The sequence below is a fragment of the Anopheles nili genome, chromosome 2 (assembly GCF_943737925.1).
Source record: "Anopheles nili chromosome 2, idAnoNiliSN_F5_01, whole genome shotgun sequence".
Lineage (NCBI taxonomy): Eukaryota > Metazoa > Arthropoda > Insecta > Diptera > Culicidae > Anopheles > Anopheles nili.
In genome coordinates this window covers 68,632,758-68,655,001 of record NC_071291.1, presented here as the reverse complement: position 1 = coordinate 68,655,001, position 22,244 = coordinate 68,632,758, and the positions used below count along the sequence as shown (strand labels likewise).

General features: G+C 47.6%; 1 protein-coding gene across 1 annotated transcript in view; it reads left to right on the top strand.

Moving 5' to 3' along the window:
• Nucleotides 1–17,889, top strand: part of LOC128720391 (transcription factor collier) — a 46,541-nt gene extending 28,652 nt beyond the window's left edge. Inside the window, exons 7-13 of the mRNA XM_053814059.1 lie at nucleotides 13,557–13,638; nucleotides 14,946–15,123; nucleotides 16,604–16,758; nucleotides 16,833–16,959; nucleotides 17,027–17,257; nucleotides 17,338–17,514; nucleotides 17,590–17,889. Coding sequence (XP_053670034.1) covers nucleotides 13,557–13,638; nucleotides 14,946–15,123; nucleotides 16,604–16,758; nucleotides 16,833–16,959; nucleotides 17,027–17,257; nucleotides 17,338–17,514; nucleotides 17,590–17,702 — 1,063 coding nt within the window. The 3' untranslated portion in view covers nucleotides 17,703–17,889. The remainder of the gene's footprint in view (nucleotides 1–13,556; nucleotides 13,639–14,945; nucleotides 15,124–16,603; nucleotides 16,759–16,832; nucleotides 16,960–17,026; nucleotides 17,258–17,337; nucleotides 17,515–17,589) is intronic.
• Nucleotides 17,890–22,244: the final 4,355 nt, after the last annotated feature.

Here is a 22,244-nt window from a genome sequence, read left to right as displayed (position 1 = left end):
CCCCTTTTGTACCCACCATGAATGGTGGAAAAATCTTATCAAAATGAAACAAAACAACATAAAAAAACGAGGGCACCGAAATCAACAGAAATCTCCATTCCGGCTTCAAATCGGGCGAAGGACGCGACTAGAATCGATTGGTTATGGATGCACCCTTCCAGTGGGGTGCTTTTTGTGTTCTTTTGCAAACGCTCATAGTTTTATTGGATGCGGAGAATCCGGAGCCAAAATCGGCGCCGTAAACGGCTCGTCGCGTATCCCTTGACCGGTAAGGAGTCTGCTGGAAACCTTTTCGCCTGGCTAGACGATACTATCCGGTTATAGGGCTGGGTTTGCCTACTATATTTCTCGCCCCATAACGCTTCCGTTGCCATGGCAACGATGGGATCGACGAAAACGATGCGAATTTTGACAGCGCAATAAAAACGGTCTACCAAACATCACCACACCCGGCTGAACTCGAAACTATCGCCAATACATGCATGAATGTTTCCTTCCGTCGATGTGTCGGTGCGAAAAACCGATACGTGTTGAGTTCGATTTCCTTTCCCGTCCCCGGTGGTGGCTTTTCAATATCCTGTTTCGTTCGGATCGGCTGAAAATTGCACGCATTTTGGACATCAAACGCAATCCTCCAGCCGAAGGGTGCGAAAAACGCGCACCCCCGCTGTTGGATGAATCTTATCTCCTGCCATAAGTGTGTGCGTGCGTGTGAGAGTGAAAGCGAGAGCGAACGAGATACTGTAGATTGGCGAAACGCACAAAAGGGTGGCAGGATACGAGCGAGAGATGCATCCTAGAGCGTCCGAGGGTGATTCAAAATGGCCTACAAAAAACCCCACACAGAATGCAGCATGGGTTGTGTAAAAATGGCGATGTATATGCTGGTCAAAATGGTGGTTATAGCGAGTGCTATTTCAAATTATTTTTACATCCAAAAACAAGGGATAAATATGTTGAAAAAGTAATAATTTTAATTAATTTGTAAATAACCATATTTTCACATAAAACTATCTGTACGTTATGCCAATACAATAGTGTCAATCGTTTATGTATGAGTTAAGGTATCCCTTTGTGGAGTAGATTTTTCTTTTTGTGAGTCAAGTCACATAAAACTCTTCAAACTAAAAAGAAAACCAAAGCCAAAGAGAGCGATTATATGCACTGGCCCTGTAATTTGTCGTCATTTTTTCCACACATACGTGGGTTTGTTTGCACTTCTCTCGAACGTTACCATAATCGAGTGGAAACTCGCACCGTCCAGAGTGCAGCTCCCGAGTGGATTGCAGCGAGCAAGATTAATCGCCATGCAACGGGTGCATTTTTTCGGCTGCTTGGCGTTCCCAGAACCAGCGAACGATGCAGCGTGCAAAAGCGCTCATGCCACCGGAAGGCACCCTCGGAGGTGATCCACCGGAAAAGCGGATAACGGACTCGCAGGATTTTTTCTACCCTCCACCGGCGTTCGATGCTTCCGTTTCCGTCCAATTGGTGGATCCTTGGGGACCATTTTGTCAGTAAATCACGACTAATTAATTCCGGGTAGTTTCGCCCATCCGGCGGTCGATTGTGCCGTGCTGAGATGTGTTTGTGTGGTTGGTATGGGTGTGTGGTTGTTATTTTTTCTTTTCTCGTGCCGTTGTCGTTCAGCACTCCTTCCGGCAGATGACAAACGCTCCGATGGTGCGTCCTACTGTCTGCGCCGGGCTCCCGAGGGAGTCCGAACATAAGGATGCAAACGTCACCCGCGTCCTGTTCGATCGTACCATGAACAAGCGCAAGAAGTGCCGTTTCCGAGCGACGTTGACAGCGGACACAAAGAGCGCGTCGAGAAACAAAGACAACCGTTACCATGGCAGCGAACGCATCTGGAAACGAACAACACAAAGCAGGCTAACCGTTGCCCAATCGAATATACCGGATTGTCAGGATTTGATTTCTACCATCTTATGACGAATTGTGGGGAAAAAATTGTTACATCAAATTCACCGAAATCCTTCGCGCTGTTAATACAGCACCCTCTGAAACTAACACCCTCACGAATTAGAACTGTATTCGTGTCTCACGGTCGAGATGGCCACCTCTCAGGATACTAGGCAGGATGGAAGTAGAAAAAATACGATGCATGACAACACATAATAAACTCAGGCCCAGTTCTGTCGGTTCGCCCGGGTGCGTGGTGGCTTTTTTATCCGCTCGGTTCCTTCAACCGTCGTTTCCTTGAAGAAGGACGATGGGATAAAAATACGGTTGCCATGGTCACCACCACTGGCAAGCCCTTAGGAAAATGGTTCCTCCTTCAAGCGATTAAAGCAAGGGATGCTGCTTGAAAAGGAGGAAGTAAAGTATGTGGCTTTAAAATCACCTCGTAGATTTCGCATTTTATATAGAATAGTAGAGTTCAACTCTTTACCTAACAAAATTCAATACAAACTCTTACAACGTTTCACTGTGAGACACTAGTGTTATTGCTACAACTTCGTCCACAACTGTGTATGCTTATGTTTTGTGGGTGAGTGTAAACGAATCCCCCTAGCAAAGGCATGACCTCGGAATCTGCCGAATGGTGCTCTCGACATTTCATTTACGGGGTGACCAACGCATCCACTCATCCATCCCGTCCGTTCATTACATCCCAACGCCGCACGCAATTTGCCAGCCTACGCCGGCATGGGCACGGTTCGGTGTAAACAAACAACGATGACGACAAACACCGTGGCAAAGGACAACGGCGCGAAGACGTCCCCTTCCCACCAGACAGACACCGAGCGTCTTGGAGCCGACGTAGCGAGAAATAAAATAAATCGCCTATAAGGCGATTTACTTTATGATTTCATGATTCCGTGCAGCCCTTCTCGCGCCATGGCGAAGAACCTCGCTTGTAATACGCCCTTCCAGGACGAGTGGGTGGGGGTGGAAGCAATAATAAGGGAAGCGAAACACGCGTATCATGTCCCTGTCCTGTTCGGTTTACGCTTGCCATCCATCCCGGCTGGGTTGGGCTTAAACGAAGAGAGATGGAGGCGCCTGGTGGTTCACTCAAACTCGCACACTTTCAGTCTCTTGCTCGGGTTCTCGCTCTCTCTCTCCCTCACACGATTCTTTCTTTCGACTTTGGGTTCCACTCCGTGGTTTCGTATACCGTGTTCCTTCCGAAACCTTGCCCCTATCGTTGGCAAATCGGATAAGCCAGGATCCTTCGCCGGGCAGGTAACGGTGCGTAAGTAAGACGATGAAATAAATTTAATTTCATTTAATTTATCCCATCCACCCTGTGTGGGGGTAGGAAGGAAACGGCCGGATAGCGTTGTTATGGAGCCGAAACTGATTCTCCGATAGCCGGCTTATGATTGTTCCCGTGCTTATCATGGTTAGGCGGATAATAAGCGAAAGAGAGATTTAGTAAAGAAAAAAAAATGGGTAGGAATGCGGTTTGTTGTCGTTAAAATTATGAGCAAACGTTCACTAGAATAAAACCATGTATTAGTATTTTCTTGCTGAAAACTTGTACATGCCTTAGTGTTCCTACCTGGCGTGACACGTATGTTCCGATTTGAGGTGATAAAAATTTGTGAACAACCCCCAAACGAAAACGTACACTTTAAGCTTGGTTCGCAACAAAATCGGCCACGTTTCATTGCAAACGGTCCCGAATGATGGCGATGCTGATGATAATGATCCCGATGACGATAACACAACCCGGAACCAGCGTGGAGGAGTGGACGCTCGCAATCATATTGATTTGTTCCCAGCTCCATCCAAAACCCCCTTCTGCGTTTTTTTATGTTTTTCGATTGTTAAAGTTGAATGTTTTACCGGGATCGGGAAGGACCAGGAAGTGGGCTTGAAATTTCCAAGCTGACCGGAAAAGGCGTGGTATCCCGTGCGGGTGGACTGAGGAAATGGTGGTGGTGGCGCTAAAAAAAAGGTCAAGATTTAAAGCCATAAAATTGGAGGAAACAAAAGATTTCCGGACCGTTTGCCGGGCTCGGTTTGGTCGCCGTTGGTGTTAGTGTACCGTTGTTTGATTTTATTTGCTGATTCTTGTATTATTTTTCCTGTCCTTTTTTTCTCTTTCCACCCCTCTTTCGTTCACCACCCGTCAGTGGAGGTCCTTGTGCGTGTATTGGCAAAAATGTGCGTTTTACTGCCCACCGGCCGACCGATTCGCGTTCTTCCATTTTATGGCCAGTTTGTTCGGGTGATGGTTGTTTTCTTCTTGCGTGTCGTTTTCTTCACTTTTCGCTTCCTCCTCCGAGAGCAGGGGTTGGATACATGCATGTATTTGTAGCTTTTGTGTTTCCCCCGGCAAAAGGGCGCTAAATGATGGGTTGCCGGTGGGTGAGTGGGTGAGTGTGGAAGCGAAGCAAAAAAAAACCGGGGCCGTTTTGCAAACACCACGACATTGACGATAACGACTAGGGGCGGAAAAAAAGGGAAAACACCATCCGAGAAAAAAAAAACTAACAACAACATGCAAACAAACACACAAGACGCCGTAGAAAAGCGTGTAAGAAAACACGAACCAAAAACCCATCGCTATCACCATCACCATCATCATCTTTGGCGGACAACGGCCAGGAAAAGCCATTTCCTTTCCCGGCAGGCCCAGCCCGGGAAAGTGTGTGCGACAGTGCGTGACTTTTCCACCCTTTTTTTTTGCTCATCGAATGCGTCCAAAAAGGAGCTGCGTGCCCGCGGCACGTTAGTCCTTTGGCCTTCGATCGTCGTCCCTCAGTTTCCTCACGTTTTGGCCCACCAGCAAAGACAATCAGACGAGTGCACGTCGTTCACGGGCCAAACAGTGTGTGTTGTGCTTCATTGAACGACTTTCGGACGACGGGATGGCTTTAATTCTATTTGTTCGGGTTCATAGAATCAAATGTGGCGCTCGGAAATTGAATGTGCCGTTTGAAGTGGCAAAAAAGCACGACAGGAAAATGGAATGGCGACTCAACGGCAAGGTGCTGAGGTATCCATAATAATTGTTTTATTTAATGGAGTGTGTATCCGGTGATTCGATTAGAAGGATCGAGAAATTATGATATGGCATTGATTATGTATTGAAGATGAGACATCAACCTTTTGTTTCGATTGAAATGCTTTCTAATCATCATTCCTGTACCATTAAAATGACATTTATTTGTTGGCTTAGGGTACCATTGAAATATATTATACTAGAGCTAACAGAGAATGCTAAAGGTGTATTAAAAAACAGCAATTCTACGGAATTGTTGCAACTACAAGCGAACTGTTTCAATGGTTTGCTTGATTATTGTGTTCAAATTAACACCCTTTTTATCCTATTTTACTGGGTTCAAAATTCACTTCACCAGCAAAACGAGAACCTTCTCACGTGTGAGGTGCAAATGGAACGCAACATTTCCAACGTGAAAATAACAATCTTCCCCGTGCTTTAATCCACTTTACTGTCGAGGACCCACAGCCACTGCCGTTGGTGTGAATCAGATACGTCTGCACAGCTTCCGGAGGAAACTCGGAGAGGACAGAGCAAAAGGATGCTAATAAACACTTAACCAACCGGTACTCGGTACAACAACCGGCCGGCTTGACGGCAGCAACCGGAATTACGCCTACGCCCCATAAAAACTAACTACAAGCCCGCTCCGCGTGTTGCCTGCAGATTTTCCACCCCCAGCGTGGTTGGAAAAACCGAAGAACAAAAGTTGTACGTCTTGCGAAAGAACCTAAAAGTCTCTCCAAAAAAAAATAAAAAAGAACTGAACACACCTTCGCACGCACGCAAGGACTCCACCATGAGCGTCATTTGCCGGTAATGGAGCTTCAGAATCGCCCAACATGACCGAAATCAAGTGAGACATGTAACGAAAGGTAAATTTACCCGGAAGACGACGCCTTTCGGTGTCGCAATGTCGGTACACGAAAGAACTGCATCCGCTCGCAAGGACATGTACACGATTTTACGCGTCCGGTCGTATCATGTCCCGGAAACGGTGCCTCCTTCCGGTGATGACAAACAACGCTCATCGGCATCCTTCCCATTCTCCCGAGAACAGCAGCTGTTCCGGTGAGCTTCTCGGCCTCCGCGTGTTGAAGGAAAACGTTGTCTTTACGCGTTTGCTGTTTGCGTGTGGTGCGTGAAGGACGCGCGCGCGCGTAATACGCGTGTGTAGTAGTGTCCCACCCCGGTTCCCGTTCGGTTGGTACACGTGAAAAATCCACCCTCACACCGGCCTCCCGTCGAGAAACGCCGACGGGAACCGATAAAAACAAACCATTTTGCTTGGGACGAACTCCCAGCAGCATGGCGTTCGAAAATCCCAAAAGCCCGTCTGCCCGTCTGCCCTAGCGTCGATGTTTCTTCGTCCTTGCGAGACACCCTTCATCGAGAGAGGGTGAATTGGGAGCTAGCCTGGAAGGGCAATGTTGTATCCTTGCGAAGACGCGCGCGCGCCCCAGAAGCCCGTGTCGATGGGTGCGAAGAAAATGCCGGCAATCGGATACAAAGAAGCAGGACGGAGTGTTTGTGTCGTTGTATGGGTTTTTTTGAAAAACGGCCTACGGTGGCAAAACAAACAACGGCGAACGGAGGAAGAATGAGAGCGAAAGCAACAACAAAAAAAGAACAAGAAACGAAGCCGTAAGGAAAAAGTCAAGAACCATAACAAAGAATCTGCCGCCCTCCCGCACACCGTGGCCTCTTTCGACACCTCCAAGGCCGGCCGTTGGGTGGGGGTTTGGGGAGAGAATGGAAATCTCAACAGCTTCCACCCCTTGGTGCGTGCCTTGAGGGTGGCTCCCTTTAATGGGGTGTCCGTGGATGATGACGACGGCGTGGCGACGGGGACTATTGTTCGAAAGGGGATGCTGTGTGGGGTTGTAGTGGTGCGAGTTTGGGTCGAAGATTTTTGGAACTCATTTTTCATTGGCTTTACACTCACCCTTCGGTGATTGCTTCAGGATGTTGAGCCGAAACTCTGGGAAGGACTTTATGCACACTGCGCAATAGGTGGGAAATGGTCAAGAATCGCAATTAGACTTTTTGCCGTTCAGAAATCAATATTTTTGAGCTCGTCCTCAATGAGGAATCTGGAATAGTATTTATAATTATCAAATTAATTTGCATTTACAGGACAGTTATTAAAATTTCCCAACACCCAATTAAACGTAATTCGATCCTAATTTTAATCAGCATTCTGGTTTGTTTCCTTAAATCCCTCAATTAGCTGCGAGCGTTCGCAAGCTACTCGACGAAAATATAGCTCACATAAAACTAATGCTGCCAGTGAACGAATTTCAATTGAACCGTCTAATTTAGCGCCAACATTTACCGTTCTACTGTTGCGCTGCCGCAGCCATCACAGTATGCATTGGAAAAACATAGCAACAGGAGTCAATGGAGCCATTTCCGAGCCAAGCTTCTTTTCTTTTTCCACCCACAAGTTTGGGAGCTTGCCGCGGTGATAAGCGGATTACGGGTGGGACCTATTCAGCTCATGGGTACGAAAAAGAATGGTGTCTCAACAGAACGAGCCGACGAGAACCCGCAAAAAAAAAGGAACAGAAAAGATTACATCCCCCCGGTTCTCTAAGCGTGTGGTCGACTGGTGGCGTCGAAACAAACGGACCGAAAGTAAATTAGATTCATTGATAAGATTATGCGGCCAGTGAAACATACCGAGTGGGGCGTTCCAGGCACGTGCAATGATTTGGTCGCGCACTGGCGGTTTAGAGAGGATTTTGCCATATTTTCTGTCTCTTCCGAGCCCCCTGCCATTTTATCGAACTTCCTGCTGGCTATTATTAGCAGTGCGTTGCACAGTTGCGGCCGTTGCTATCGTGGATTATGTGCGTGAGGAAAATCACGACAGTGCGTAATGGGGCCATCGGAAAGCTGCTGGGCGTTTGCACGGAACTGTGAACAATTATTTTGTGCTCCGTAAATAGATTGATACTTCTGCAACGTATCAGAAGCTAGTCAGCACTTAGCGAGTGGTTTTAATTAATTACATGACTCTCCTCAGAGGATCCGCAAACACAATCTTCGCCTTGCGACAATCGCACCGTATTCAAATTGAACCACGGGAAAAAGAATATCCTTCTTTCCATCCTTCATTCAAACGAATCATCCCATCAATTACGAGCGCACCGTCCGATCGGTTTCACGACATATGTTGTGACTTGCTCGAGTGGCATGTTGCTCTCATCAGTCACGCCACCGGTCCAGTATCGACTCGCGGAACAGGACGAACAAAAAATCACACAACGATCACTCAATTAATCAAAGGCAAACACGCGCTGCATGGAAAACCTAAAAACACGCGGCGGCTTGACACTTTACAATCTGTCGCGCTGTGCAGGGCTGCTCGGCATGAGAAGCAAGCTCGGAAATCGGAGGGTAAAGGATGCTCTCAAACGGATCCTTTTTCGGCGTGCGCACGCCTGCGACGTATGCAACAATTGTAACGATTATCCGCGCGTTTAGTACGCTTAATTGAAGTGGCCTCTTAAGCGCTCGAGTGGATGCGATGATTGAAACCACTTCAAGCGATCGCCTTACCCGTGGGTTCTGTGGTTAGGGACACTTTACAAACGAGGCTAGCGGCTTTTGGGATTGGAAAGCGAAGAGAAGCAGAAGAAACCCTGGAATCCGGAGAAGAAACACCGCAGGAAGCCGTAAGTCTGTCGCCATGGTAACACCAATTGTGCGCGAGGTGTCGCTGAAAGTGTCAAAACGGTTGCCCTCGGGGGTCGGTGTTGACGTGTTCTCTGTGGCGTGGAAACCCACAAACTCCGAAAAGGAACCCCGGTGAAACATCTGGCGGTAGCGGTCGGGAGCGGTGAGCTCATTCCGGCGACATTCGTGTACTGTAAAAGGACACCGCAATTTGTGCGCGAAGAATAGCCCCCGTGGGATGGGAAGCTGGAGCGTTTTTCTTGTGAAAAGCGCACCGTTTCCACAGCTCGTCGCGTCCCGCAAGGATCACTACTGGGCTGGATATTTTCCGGGAAATTTCAATCTCAAAACACGCAAAAGAACAACGGCCTCGGGAAGGACTCCTGGTACGACGATTTTCCGGTACATTGACGCGAGTGGCGCTAGTGAAATTCAAGCCTGATCCTTGTCGATATCCCTTCGACAAACGCAAACAAAACTGCCCAACCGAACGTAACGCATCCGGACTAATGTACTGGCCGCAGTAGGCTGATGTGAACAACAGAACGCAATCTGTGGATCACCTCCGTGTGTGACCTCAAGCCTGACCGGGAGTGATATATGACACTGGTTTTTTCTTCCTTTTTTTGCCGGGTGTAAACCAATCACGGGTTCACTTCATGATTTTCGTCCTTCCGGCTCATCTGGTCATCTGCTCTCAAATGTAATGGCAGGAGAGAGAAAAAAAACACACAGAAACAGATCACTAAAATAGGAAATATCACATAAAGCGAAGCATAATCATCGCTCTCGCACCAAGCGACACATTAACGTCAGCGGGCGAACAAAAAAGGCACCAAATAAAGCGTGTACAGGCTTGAGCATAAAACAACAAACACACATTTCAAGCACCCTTCTCCGTCACCAGCGTGTTTTTCCCGCCCCTTTCCATATTGGTTGGAAGGCTTTTTTTCCCCTCGCGCCCTCGATAAAGAAACGTTCTCGCGCGGGAAAGGGAAACAGTGAACCTCCCGAACGCCGGCCGGCTGACGCACTCCCGAAGGACATCGGTTCTCAATTATCCGTTTGGAAGGGAATGGGGACGCGATAAGGGAGAGCGAGAGAGTGAGAGAGCTACGTAGACTCAAAAAACCAAAAGCCCAAAAACCGAGCCAAATCGGATCGCAAAACAAACGACAGGAAGCAAAGTTGGACACAAAATAAATATGTTAATTTTCACTTCCCTCCTGTAGCTCGTCAGCAGGATACAGCTACGGTTTGAGTGTGACATTTTTTTCCCATTCGCTCAACAGCACCTTTCACACCGGCAATCTAGCTGATGCTGGTGCTTTGTTTTATTTATTGCCGATCTGTTTGACGGGGTGTTTCTTTTTTATTCACTTCCACAAACGACCGGAAACGGTTCACTTTTCCGCAAAACGCACGCCTGCTTTGACACGCTTCAGGGCCATGTCCTGGTGGGCTAACGTTTTCGCAATCCTGGGAAAACGTATCGCGGGTCTGGGTGGGCTTTGATTTGTAAACCCGTTCAAGTGGCCAACGTTGGGCTAACGTTTGATGTAGCACCCGTAACGCACGTTGTTTGACATTTAAATTGGAAGAAAGGATTAGGACCCGCCGCTGCCATTGAAGGTAGCTCACGCGTTTGGTTTTTCCGGCGAAGGACGAAGATGCGATTATGGTGGATTTGTGTCACAGTTGACCGGTGGAAATGTTTGTATGTCCGGTGAATATGGGATTGGATTATTCGTCAATAAAAACATAGTCGTAGAAACAATGCGTTTGAAATTTGACATTTCAATGATCAAAGGTCATCAGTTAGTCGCTACAGTTGTCCAAGTGACACTCCAATGGTTGCTGTGATGCTGTATAATTTAGTTTAATTTACAATGATGCAATCTGGTTTGGGTGATAAACAAACACAGCATCGTTCAGCCTCCCGATCTATGTTGAGATAAAACCGCTTTAGTCAAATATAAAATTTAAAAAAAAACTCCTTATCCTTTAAACCTCTAGTACCATTAAAAAACACCCTTCAAAAATTTGCACTTGTGGCTAGCAGCACACATGCTACCCCTAGTTCCACCCTTGTTCTGGATTTTCCATCCCATTTCCCTCCCCAATTCGCCTCTGCCACTCGTTAGGCTCAGTTACAACTTCTACTGCTACACAAACGCGATCTCGAACGCCTCCTTTCGCTGCCGCAAGCAAAACAAAACCCGTCCGCAGCCCGCGGGCACGCAAAATCGTAACAGATTTTCCGACCGTACAAGTGTCAGTAATTGATTAGCCGAACCCGCTACCGACTGCAAACCGGCAGCTCTTCCTTTACGAGGTCCTTGCAATCGGAGCCCGCGTGCTCGCTAAGGACGATCGCGAAGATGATGGATGGCTTGGCTTCGAAGCCATCGCCAGCAACCGTGGCTCTGGCCTTTAAAACTGGACCTAGGGATTTTCATACTCCTTCTACACATTCGTTCTCACTCTTTCTTTCTCTCCTGCTCCCTTTCTCTCATTCACGTTGCCGGACATTTATCACCCGGCGTCGGTGCCGGCGTCCTACTGTAAATAACCAACTCAATTACAGCTCCTTTGTAAATATTTTATTATTTCTGTACTGTTTTCCTTTATTAATAACCTCCGGTCGAAGCGCAGGAGGGAGATGGCACGCTGGGGTGGACCCAACATTTCGGAAGCTGCTGCATTCGTCGAGTGGTGCAGTTTTGTAGGTCGTTAGCCGAAGGGCTCGTTCCCTGCCGAAAAGGCCGATCGCCCCGTGGCTACCCGCTGAGTGTCTATTTAATATGTGATTTGCCCATTGGCAAACATCTGTTCGACTTTTTGCGTCCAAACGCCCTATGCTCGAGTTTTCGACCTACCTCGGATCGGTGTGCCTTTCGCTTGCTGTGCTAGTTTTTGTTTCTCTCCCTGCAGTTTTGTGCGCTACTGAAACTGTATATCCTTTGGCGCACCCCTAACCACAGGACCCGCTACCGAGGGATCGATTCGCGATTAGTTCCTCGCTCTATGATGTGCCCTCACGCTCGCCCCAGGAGGGCCAACAGGATGTTCCGGGTGTCCTTTCGTAGTGCACTACGCGCTACCAATAAGTGTGCACTTGTTTAGCGAAAGGACCTCGACCTACTCCCCGTCGATTTGTTGTGCGCTGACGTAACGGTGGGATGCTAATTTCTACTTCCCCGAAACCACGGCCAAGGTATCGGATATCTAACAGGCTGCATCTTCAGGCCAGACTCATCCGTCCGGTACGGCAGATGAGCTGAAGTGGCCTCACGATGAGCTACATGGAACCGATACTCGGACTCATCTGCCGCTGGATTTGGTTCGGTGACTCCGTGTGGATTAGATTACCACCCAAAAGCCCACTCGATGGGTTTGCGCAAGGCAACAAATGTTGGGTGAGAGCATGTTCTGGGCGGGAAAATTAATTTACGAAAGCATTTAGCTCCCGTGGAGTGTATTCTTTTTCTTTTTGCTGAAATTATCTCGCATAAATTAAGCGTACCTGCTAACGTATGAAGTTATGAAAATGGTTCCAGGGTGATCACAACAAAAAAAACCTGAACCACTTCGTTTAAAAAGAGCACGGATGCGTGCGAATGTTTGTGTATAATTAGGTAAACCATAGCTTATCCCGATGCCTTCTCACGTATGCAAATTGAGCGCACAAATAATTGTTGACACCAGCATCCGTAAGGGCAGAGAAGTGACTCCGAGCGAAGATTTATCGCTCGCTTCGGTGTGACAAATTGCAGCGAAACAATTGTAATGGCTTCCAGCCGTTGCCGGCAAACGGGATTTGCGACCAGTAAAGGTTGTTTTTGTTGTTGAAGTTGCTGTTGCTTTTAAACTCCCCAATCTCAAGGGCCCCGAGCGCGCCTAACAGCACCTTCTTGACTTGCTTTACGAACCCAACAAAAAAAAAGGTTATGTTAATTACGACCCGCTGGGTAGCGGCGTGCGGCAATAAATAAATCGGCCCCCGGCAATTATCAAACATCGCCTTTGGAACCCGGGAACGGTTTTATCGGCCAATCGGTCTAGCACAGCGCTTCATAAATTAAGGACCCCACGAACTCGCGCCGCTTTCCGAGCGGTGTGATTTGTGAAGAGCACGCGAGTACCACGACACGTTTCCTAGTTTCGGGAACTACAAACATCGGAGGTCCCTTGTGCCTGTAGGGGCCCGTCAGTGACGATGAAGACGTTCCAGGGACGGTTCGCCTATTTCGAAGGGACGGTTCGGGTAGTGTGAACACACGAGCAAAACCCGTACTTATCGCGTCTCGAAACGCGTCCCAAGGCGCTGGTAAAAGTCCCGCCAGCAACTCCCGAAACAGCATTCCTGAAACGGTTGCTGCGGCGTTGTTCGAACAAGTTGTCAACGGATGTTAGTCGGCTCAGAAGTGGCGTAATTTAAAGATTCAAGGGACGCTTTCCCGTGAGGCGGTTCGTGGCAATTCGTTGCTGCTTTATGTCCCCTTTCCAAAAACCTTAACTTCAACGGGCACTCCCAAGAGAGAGAGAGAGAGAGAGAGAGAGAGAGAGAAACTGAGGAGTTAAACACTTCATTTGATCTTATGCCGGAGAGAGATCCACCTACCCGATCTGTCGTCCATTTTGGGGAATTAGTTGGGTTGATCGGTTTGCGTTAGCACCCGTTCTCGAGGATCGCATTTATTGCCCATTGCTGTTTGGAGTTCGTCCACCCCGCCTAATGAGAATCCGTCCCATGGGGAGTTTTAAAAATGCCGCAATTTAACCAACCAAACACCGAGCGAGTCACGGAATTGCTCGCTTAACAGCCCAACATCAAACGGATTCTAACGCACCCAGCATCCTAACGATTCTTTTCCTTCTTGTTTTTTTTTTGCAGATTTTTCCTAAAGTTTTTCCTCAAGTGCAACCAAAACTGTCTGAAGAATGCGGGCAACCCACGGGACATGCGACGATTTCAAGTGAGTATTAATCACCAACCTGTAGAATTTGTTTTGATTTGCGTGCTCTTCGCTCACGCTGGAACCGGCCTGGCTGGGGGGAAAAAATAGGAAGCATCAGGAAGCAGGATTAGGATCACGTCAGCGAATATCAAAACAGAACGCTCGAGGTTGCAAGTGGCATCCGTTCGCTCGTGTGCAAAACAAAACGAGACAAGACAAACGAGACGTCGGCAAGCTCGAAGTGCATTTGAAAGCATCCATTTTGGTTTCGACCGCGATCGTGCGGTTCCCGAGGGACATTTTCCCAGCTCGGCTGCTCTCCGTTGGGTGGGTGGGTGGTTGGGTGATAAATTTCCCGCAAGACGAATGACGGGTGGCGATGGAGAAATTAGTGTCGACGAGCACCGTCCGCTAAGAATACCGCCCCGAAATGCACTCATTGGCTCTCGGAAAATTCCCAGCAACCGCAGGGAGAAAGTCCTTCACCTGAGGGCGCATGGTACGGGCGGTGGTGGTGGCGAACGATATAATTAAGCTGATGAGCGGGAATTGGTCGCTATAGCAACACCGCGCGGTTGAATGCAAACGTCACCGCCTACTTATGGAGCTGGGTGACGTGAAGAAGGGAAAAAGAAAGAGTGAAAACGATGTAAAAATGGACAACATTTAACCTATCCAAACGAACGGTGATAAATTGTGCCTGCCGTCTTCGTTTCTGTTCTCCAACCCCGAGTGGTTGTGGACTTCTTTTTTTGTTTGAGGTTAAGATTTAAGATTTCGGACCGTTTCTTCTTTCGTTTTCTTCCATTTCGCTTTTCCGCTGTGACGTCTTATTCAACGAGGACCATCATGGCGGATTTGTTTGCTCTAACAGCTCGTTCTAGAGCGTGTGATAAAATGTGCACGAAAATTAGGCAGTTTATTAGCGAAGTCATTTGTTAAGGGTGTGATTAGAAAAGAACATGTCAAGAACAATCCAGAAGGCCAGTAACTCATAACCAAACGCTCTACAAAATTCAAGGTATGAAAGGAGTCTCTTAAATAGAGTCTCAAAAGGAGCGAGTAGAAGTTTCCCTGGGTTACTCGAAAGTGGATGCATAAAAATTCCCCCCAGAAAGCCAGCAGCCGCACTAATCTTTTAATGCAATTAATTATATTCTTTTTGTTTCTTCCCGTCCCCTCGTCCTAATGCCCCCCCGTGCACCGGAACACCCGCCGCATCCGGAACCACTCATTTCAACCCCTTTTCCACACCCTTTCCGAAACGAACCATCCAATAAAAAAACACACCCCCATGGCACCCTCCAATTACCCATATATTGCAGGTAGTGATAGCGACCCAGGTGGCCGTGGACGGGCCGCTGCTGGCCATCTCGGACAACATGTTCGTCCACAACAACAGCAAGCACGGGCGCCGGGCGAAGCGGCTCGATCCCGAAGGTACAGCCAATTCTCCGTTGGCAATGTCGGGCCACCATCTGGCCCCGGACAGTACGTACGACGGTCGGTTTCAAAATTTATTTCTCAAAATCACAACCCCTATTTCCACGGCCTATTCCTCGTTGTTCAATTAGTCTTCTTTTCCGTGTTAACTATTATTTGATCCTGTTTGAGTATGTCTAGACATTCTAGTCACTCTTTTTGTCACCTTACGTAATAGCTCATTTTAATTTCTTTCCCGCGTGTTTAGTAGACGTATTAAGCTTCTTTTCTCTCCTCGAATCCTTTTCCCACCCTTTCACACATTAACCCAATCAATTGGCCTCAAAACTTCTTTCCGGCGATAAATTGCATGCGCCCACTGGAAGCAATTGGAACCCACACGAGCTCCAATCGCTTTCAACAGGCTGAAACACCGTGCAATCCACACGCTCTTGCGGGCGCGTCGTTCGTACTACGGAAGCGAAGGAACCCAACCTGACGGTGCCTCAAGTTCTCCAGCTCGATAACCGGAACCAGATAAGGAACCGGAAGCCGCCCCAACCGAGCGGCAATTCATTACGGCTAATCGTTATCGTAAATTGTGCCCCGTTGAAGCAATGCACTGGTGTCATAAATCATATCTAAAACTCTGCTCCTCTGGCCACTGCAGCGCGATCGGAAGTGCATTCTCTGTTTGCTGGAGGGTCCTTTTAAAAAGATGCACTCACCCGGAAAAGAGTTATGCCTCCAACGGCACCAACGGAAGGAAGTGGCGCGTGGGATGCGTCGTGCATCATTCGATTTTTTAAAAGTTCCTACAGCTCTTTGGCTCCCTTTTGGAGGACCTTGAATTGCAAGCTAGAACAGATCCACTGCTCCAGGTTTTGATTGGGTTGATTGCGTCCGGGAATCCCGGTGAACTGGGGGGTGTTTTTGCGGGTTAATAAATTCATTGCTATTTCTGGTTGGCTACCGTGCTGGTGCCATTTGTGCCGGGATTCTAATTTCGCCTCGAAACGCGCGAATGGAAGACACGTATCGGTGTCGCTAATGAACTTCTGGCGCTTCCGTCGAACCGGTTGGCCACGTGTGTGAGCTCTGTTTCCGGGCGCAAATTGCATTTTCCCACTTATCCCACCCACCCAATCGGACCGGTCCGTGTGTGTGACTCGTCTCGAGTGGATTTCGACATTGTTCGTTCAGGTGCGAGCTCGATTAAAATTCCATTCCATTCGTTGTGTCGCTGTGTTGTTGGACCTACAGTGATCGAGGCGTGATACTTTCGCACCACCTGACAATACGCGCTCAACATGTGGTTGTATTTTTAATCCATCCAGTCGTTCTGGCGGATGTAAATTAGTTTCCCGTGCTTGCGGGGAAGAATCTTCATTCCATTCGTTCGCTGTGGAGTTAATTTTGAGTCACGAGTGTGAGCTTGAGCGTCAGTTCCGTTCCAATCGCTTCCAAACACGGCCGCATGGAAAAAGTGCCTTCGCCGATGGCGTTGATCGAACTTCCTAATGGTAGGTGTATTAATGTGGAGCTCTGATATCTATTGCAGGCATCTATCCACCGCTTCCGATGGCCACACCCTGCATAAAGGCCATCTCACCGAGTGAAGGCTGGACGACGGGTGGAGCACAGGTTATCATCGTCGGGGACAACTTCTTCGATGGGTTGCAGGTTGTCTTCGGTACCATGTTGGTTTGGAGTGAGGTAAGACATTTCTGGAGGAGGGTTTGATGTAGGAACAAGTCGCTTTAATCATTGTCATTTGTTTTCTCACACAGTTGATTACATCACATGCGATTCGAGTCCAAACACCACCCCGTCACATACCCGGAGTCGTCGAGGTGACCCTCTCGTACAAGAGCAAACAGTTCTGCAAGGGATCACCGGGAAGATTCGTCTACGTCTGTAAGTATTCGCTGGAATGAGACCCTCGTGTGCTATATTAACGCTTAAAAAACTCATCTTCAAACAGCGCTCAGCGAACCGACGATCGATTACGGATTCCAGCGGCTCCAGAAGCTGATCCCGCGCCATCCAGGTGATCCAGAGAAACTCCCAAAGGAGATCATCCTGAAGAGGGCAGCTGACCTGGCGGAGGCGCTCTACTCGATGCCTCGTTCACCGAATGGGACGTCCGGATTCAACTCGTACAGTGGACAGCTTGCGGTTAGCGTGCAGGATGGAACTGGCCAGTGGACGGAAGGTAAGCGATCCTTGAAACTGACGCTCTAAAAGAGCCCCATTATTAATTGTTTCACTCTGTTGTCCCGGTATTCCTTACAGATGAATACACACGAGCTCAGAGTAGTAGCGTGAGCCCACGTGGAGGATACTGCAGTAGTGCTTCAACGCCTCATTCATCCGGTGGTGGATCGTATGGCAGTAGCAACGGGTACGCGACAGCTCCCAACATGACTGGGTTGTCTTCGTCTCCTGCGAGCGTTTTCAACTCATCGACAAGTATGTCCTTCATCGCTGCCCATCTCATTTCCGGTCACTAAACAACCCACTTCGAACCGTCTTCTTTTTCCACAGGAATCAACGGACTTATGAGTGGAAGCAGCGGTTTCAGCCCGTATTCGATGACGACTTGCGGCTCGCAAGGATACACACCGAGTCCGCTGGCAGCTACGACTACGTCCAAATGAGCTCCAACACCGGCGGTCACTAACGGAGGCGGCGGTGATCTTCCGAGCGCATCCTGTTAATAGTGCTGCAGGGTCTCTTTCTTTTTGTATAAAGCGAGCCAAGCCGATACGAGGGTCTAGCGGTGGGTGGACTTATTTTATTATTATTTCCACGTGTCCCCAGAGCACCCACCGACAAACGCTCGCAGAGCCATGTAGGTGGGTGCGCGCGGGGTGGGTGCCAGCTGTTTATAACCTATTGCACCACTACTTCACGTATGTGTCATTTTCGTTTCAAGTGCAATAAAACCATTCAACCAAAACGAAAGCAAAGCAAGCCATCGCAGTAGGCAAGGGCGGGTTGTCGCAGCAACCGCAGAAGTAGCAGCGAATGATGGAGTTGAAGGCGATGCTCTCGCACTCTCACTCTCACTCTCTCATTGCGTTTCTCTCTTGTACAGTTGTGTAAAGTATGTTCATCCTGCGGTCACGTTTTGTACCACTAGCCATTACGCGCCATTTACACCGAGATCATGGTGCAGAGAGAGCGAAGCGTGCGATTAATACACTTAAAGTAGTTAATTTTTTGCCAAAAAAAAACAAAATAAAAAAAACGAGACTAAACCTTCCCATTTTGCGGACACTATCCTTATAAACAGACACACACAAACACACTTAACTAACCCGAACTCGTGAGTCAACGAAGGCGCAAGCTTTTTGTATTTTATCACAACGGTAGCGAAAGCAACGACAAATAGTAAAACGTAAAATGTAAAGTGGAAGGAAAACGCCCTAAGAAAGGGAATTGTAATCGAATGGCACGTGGGGCGTGTAGGATCAAACCAATCAAACCAATCGAGTACATATCGCCAAACGAAATTGTAGCAGGACACCCGGGGGTGGGTCGTGTTTCCCGATCGGAAATGGGTGCTGGGGAAAGTCAGTGAGGCGGGGAGCCGCCTCACAGCAATCATATCTTTATGAAATAATCAAATTACACACAAATTTTAATGCAGCCAAAATTAAACGGATACCAGTCCGCATAACAGTCATTGAAATCTAAATGTTTGTACACGAGACTACACGACACGCAAACACACGCGTACTCTTAATTAGAATAAAAAATACACACTAGCAAGCAAGCTAATTGGTAATCATCGGGAACGGAAGCTGAAGATTGAACTTGTTCGTTTGAAGGGCGATCGTATGACGTCCGTTTTAAAAGGACTTGTTTGCTGATAGGTCAAGGACTCGAGTTGACGAGCGCCACCCGCAGCGCAAGGATTGTATACGAGCTCGGTACTCGGTTCTGAACGGCAAAGGACTCCGTCACAGCCCTCCTTTGTCCGGTGTCTGTGAAGTCGAGAGGCGTTCGAAGTCAAACGAATCATTTTAATCTTCATGAAGCGAAATCGTTTCCCGAGATGGCGCGTTCTTGAATCTAGTAAAGGCCCAAAATGCAGCAATGCTGCTTATGGTTGAGTAACGAACGAAGGGGGTTGCGGGTGGGGCATGAAGAAACATTTCACATGTAGGTAATTTATCAATTATGGAGGCAATTTTCTTTACAGGAAGAAGTTATATCATAAATAAATCTAGAAAACCTTCAACCACACTGTACATCGCTATGTGCATATGTTATTTGGAAAGAAATATGAAAAGTTGAGAAAATTAAGCGTTGTTCCTAAGCAAATCTTCTGTCATAGCTATAATCTACCCTTATGTTCACATACGTTGTATGACAACTTTTTAAAGTAAGTATAAAAAATATTATAAGAAAAAAATGGGCCTGAAAAATTCTCCTCTAATGACACTAATGCGCACGTCGGTAAACTCAATTGTTCTTTTTGAAGGTAAATATGTAGCATTTATCGGATAAGTGAAAACTCTTCTATTTTGCTAAAATTTCATCAGTATAGATAGTCGCAATATAATATAATATATTTGTGAAGGAAAACATATCGAATAGGAAATGGAAACATTTTTCTGAACATAGCATAACTTTGCTGAATTGCGGTTGTTGAAACGTGGTTGAATGCATTTAGCAATCAGAGCGCCACCTGTTGGAGAATAGCGTCGTCTTCGAAAGTGCATGTATGCTCAATTTATGCTGCTATGTCGACTGGTGCATATAGAGCATATTGTGTCGTGGTTCTAAAAAAACATAAACCTAATAAAAGGTAAATTATTGCGGTAAAAACTCAAAATACTCTACAGCGTGTAAGCTTTGCGCAGCAATTAGAGGCGAATGCAGCTTTACACCTCAAAGTCTCTTATAAAAATCATCAAACAACAACACCACAACGTGTGCTGGGCAACAAATAGCTTACTTTAGATCTATAAGCAAAGAATAACATTTAGCTTACAGACGTAAAAAGCCAAAGCAACTTATTTTATATCACTCTCAGTGTCATAACCACTGTATACGAATATTTGGTAATATTCAAATACGCAGTCAAGCTCTTTTTTCTGTTGCAGCATGCAGAAGAATGCATCGTGCAAATATGTCCCTGCTTCTTGTAGTTTTGTTTAAAAACCGAGGGTGCAGCTGGTCATATTCGGATGCAAACAAATCAATCCATATTTAGCCTTTAATTTTAGATATTTTTTGAACCGCAGTTGAAAAAGTTTTAAATGTTTAATATCCATAACTGATGCAAAGCCTATGAGTGTCAAAGGCGTAAATCTATTGTCAAAGGTCCTCGAACAACAGTCAAACAGTGAAAATGTGGACTGTTATACGACCAAGCAAATGTCAGCAATCGTCGAAGGGTGGGATTCGCTTTCGTGTGACATGGGCGAAGAAGAAGAAACAAAAATGTCTAAAATTTTGAACAGGGAGGACGTGCTTGTAGACACCGTGAAAAGTGCGTGCTAGGAAACTAAAACACAAACACGCCCTGAACTGCGGATCTGTCTCGGACTAGAGTACGTTAAGCTGTGTGTTTCGGAGAAGAATATTCCGGAAACAATCCCATTCTCCCGTTCGTAGAGTTTGCCTTTCGTCTTGCTGGTTGGATTTCGACTCCAACCGGGAGGATTGTTCGCGTGTGTGTTGTGTGAAGTGTGATTGTGCGTTACTTTGATTGTTTAACAACTCGTACCCGCTACGTTGCGAGTTTTCCAAGATTGTTCCAGCAACGTGATGATGAATGGTCCATCATCTTTGCCGTTGTTCGTCGTCATCGCTTTTTCCACTTTGGTCGATTGTCAAAAGTGAGGAAAAGAAAAAAGAAAGCTAGTACGAAGAAGAGCAAAGGGCGGTGGACGGGGCAGGAAGCAAAAGCTGCGGATGAGCGAGTGTGATGAGAGAAGTATGGTCACGGTTTGTTTTGCTGGTCCGGAGTGAATTGTGCGCGTGAGTGAGTGAGAAAGAGAGCGAGAATAGCAGCAGGAAGAAACGCGAGCTCTTGTCGCTTCGCAAAGGTGCGAAAGAAAGAGAAAGAGCTTGCGGTGAGGAAGAAGTGAATCGTGAAGCGCTGTAGTGAGCAAGCTAGTCGTGAGCTGTGCGACGGTTTTCTGCTGAGAGTGAGAAGGTGAAAATATTTGGCATCTGCTTGTGTGTGCGCTCGCTCGCATAGTGCGTTTATGGTTGGTTGCGGTCACGATTTTGTCGAAATTTTCGAGCTGCATTCCTTCAGGCCGAACGTCTCCGTCCTTCCAGCTCGCGAAATCACGCACAATCGCGATCCCAGCGACGTGCGTTCTTGTCCGTAAGAGTGAGACACAATGGTGAGTCGTGAGTCTTGTAGAGTATGAGAAGAATAATGCTGTGAGGTCGGCTAGAAACTGAGTGAGCAGCAAGAAGTCGAAAAAGAAGCAAGTTCGTCTAGTGTCCGCTCGCGTGTGTATGTGCATTGTGTGCCCGTGTGAAGCTATGTGCGTGTGACCGTATGTGTGTGTGCTCTTGCGTGTTTCAACGACATCCGAGCGCGAGAAGAAAATAGCAAAAAAAAAACAACAAGCGGAAAGAAATGATGTCAAAACCCGGAGCCCAACCGTGAGGCTCGCTGGAAAAGGCTGCTTTTCCACCCATCAGGAAGTGAACCGAAGGCAATTCAGGAAGCGAACGGTTCAGGTGGTCGTGAATTCGGGATCAGTTGTGCCAGCTGCGAAAATTCCACACCCCGGGCACAGGAGGAGGATTACTCATCTCGCGTGAATCGAATCGGTTTGCGTAGAGGCGTGTTTGGCGTTGGTTGCGCGATTTCGTCATCGTGTGGTTTCGATTTGTGTTGCGAGGTTGCTGACACCACGCCTCACCTTACCAATCCGCCTGCGTGCGCCCGTGAAGTGCGTGCTTTACATCGCAATCGCATCGAATTTTACCGTGGACCGAGTGGTGTTCGTCGTATGCCACCTGTGTTCTTAAACTGCGACCCTTGAGTAGTCCCTTGTGGCCCTAGCCAACCCCAAACGAGCCCTGGCGAGGCAGCGCTTTGGTGATGCAGTTTCCGTCTTCTGCACCGAACCAGTGAATAAGCTTGTATCGTGCACGGAGGCAGAAAAGTGTGCAGGGAGAGTGCATCAACGGCGAACAGTGCAGGTGTGAGAGCCAGCAAG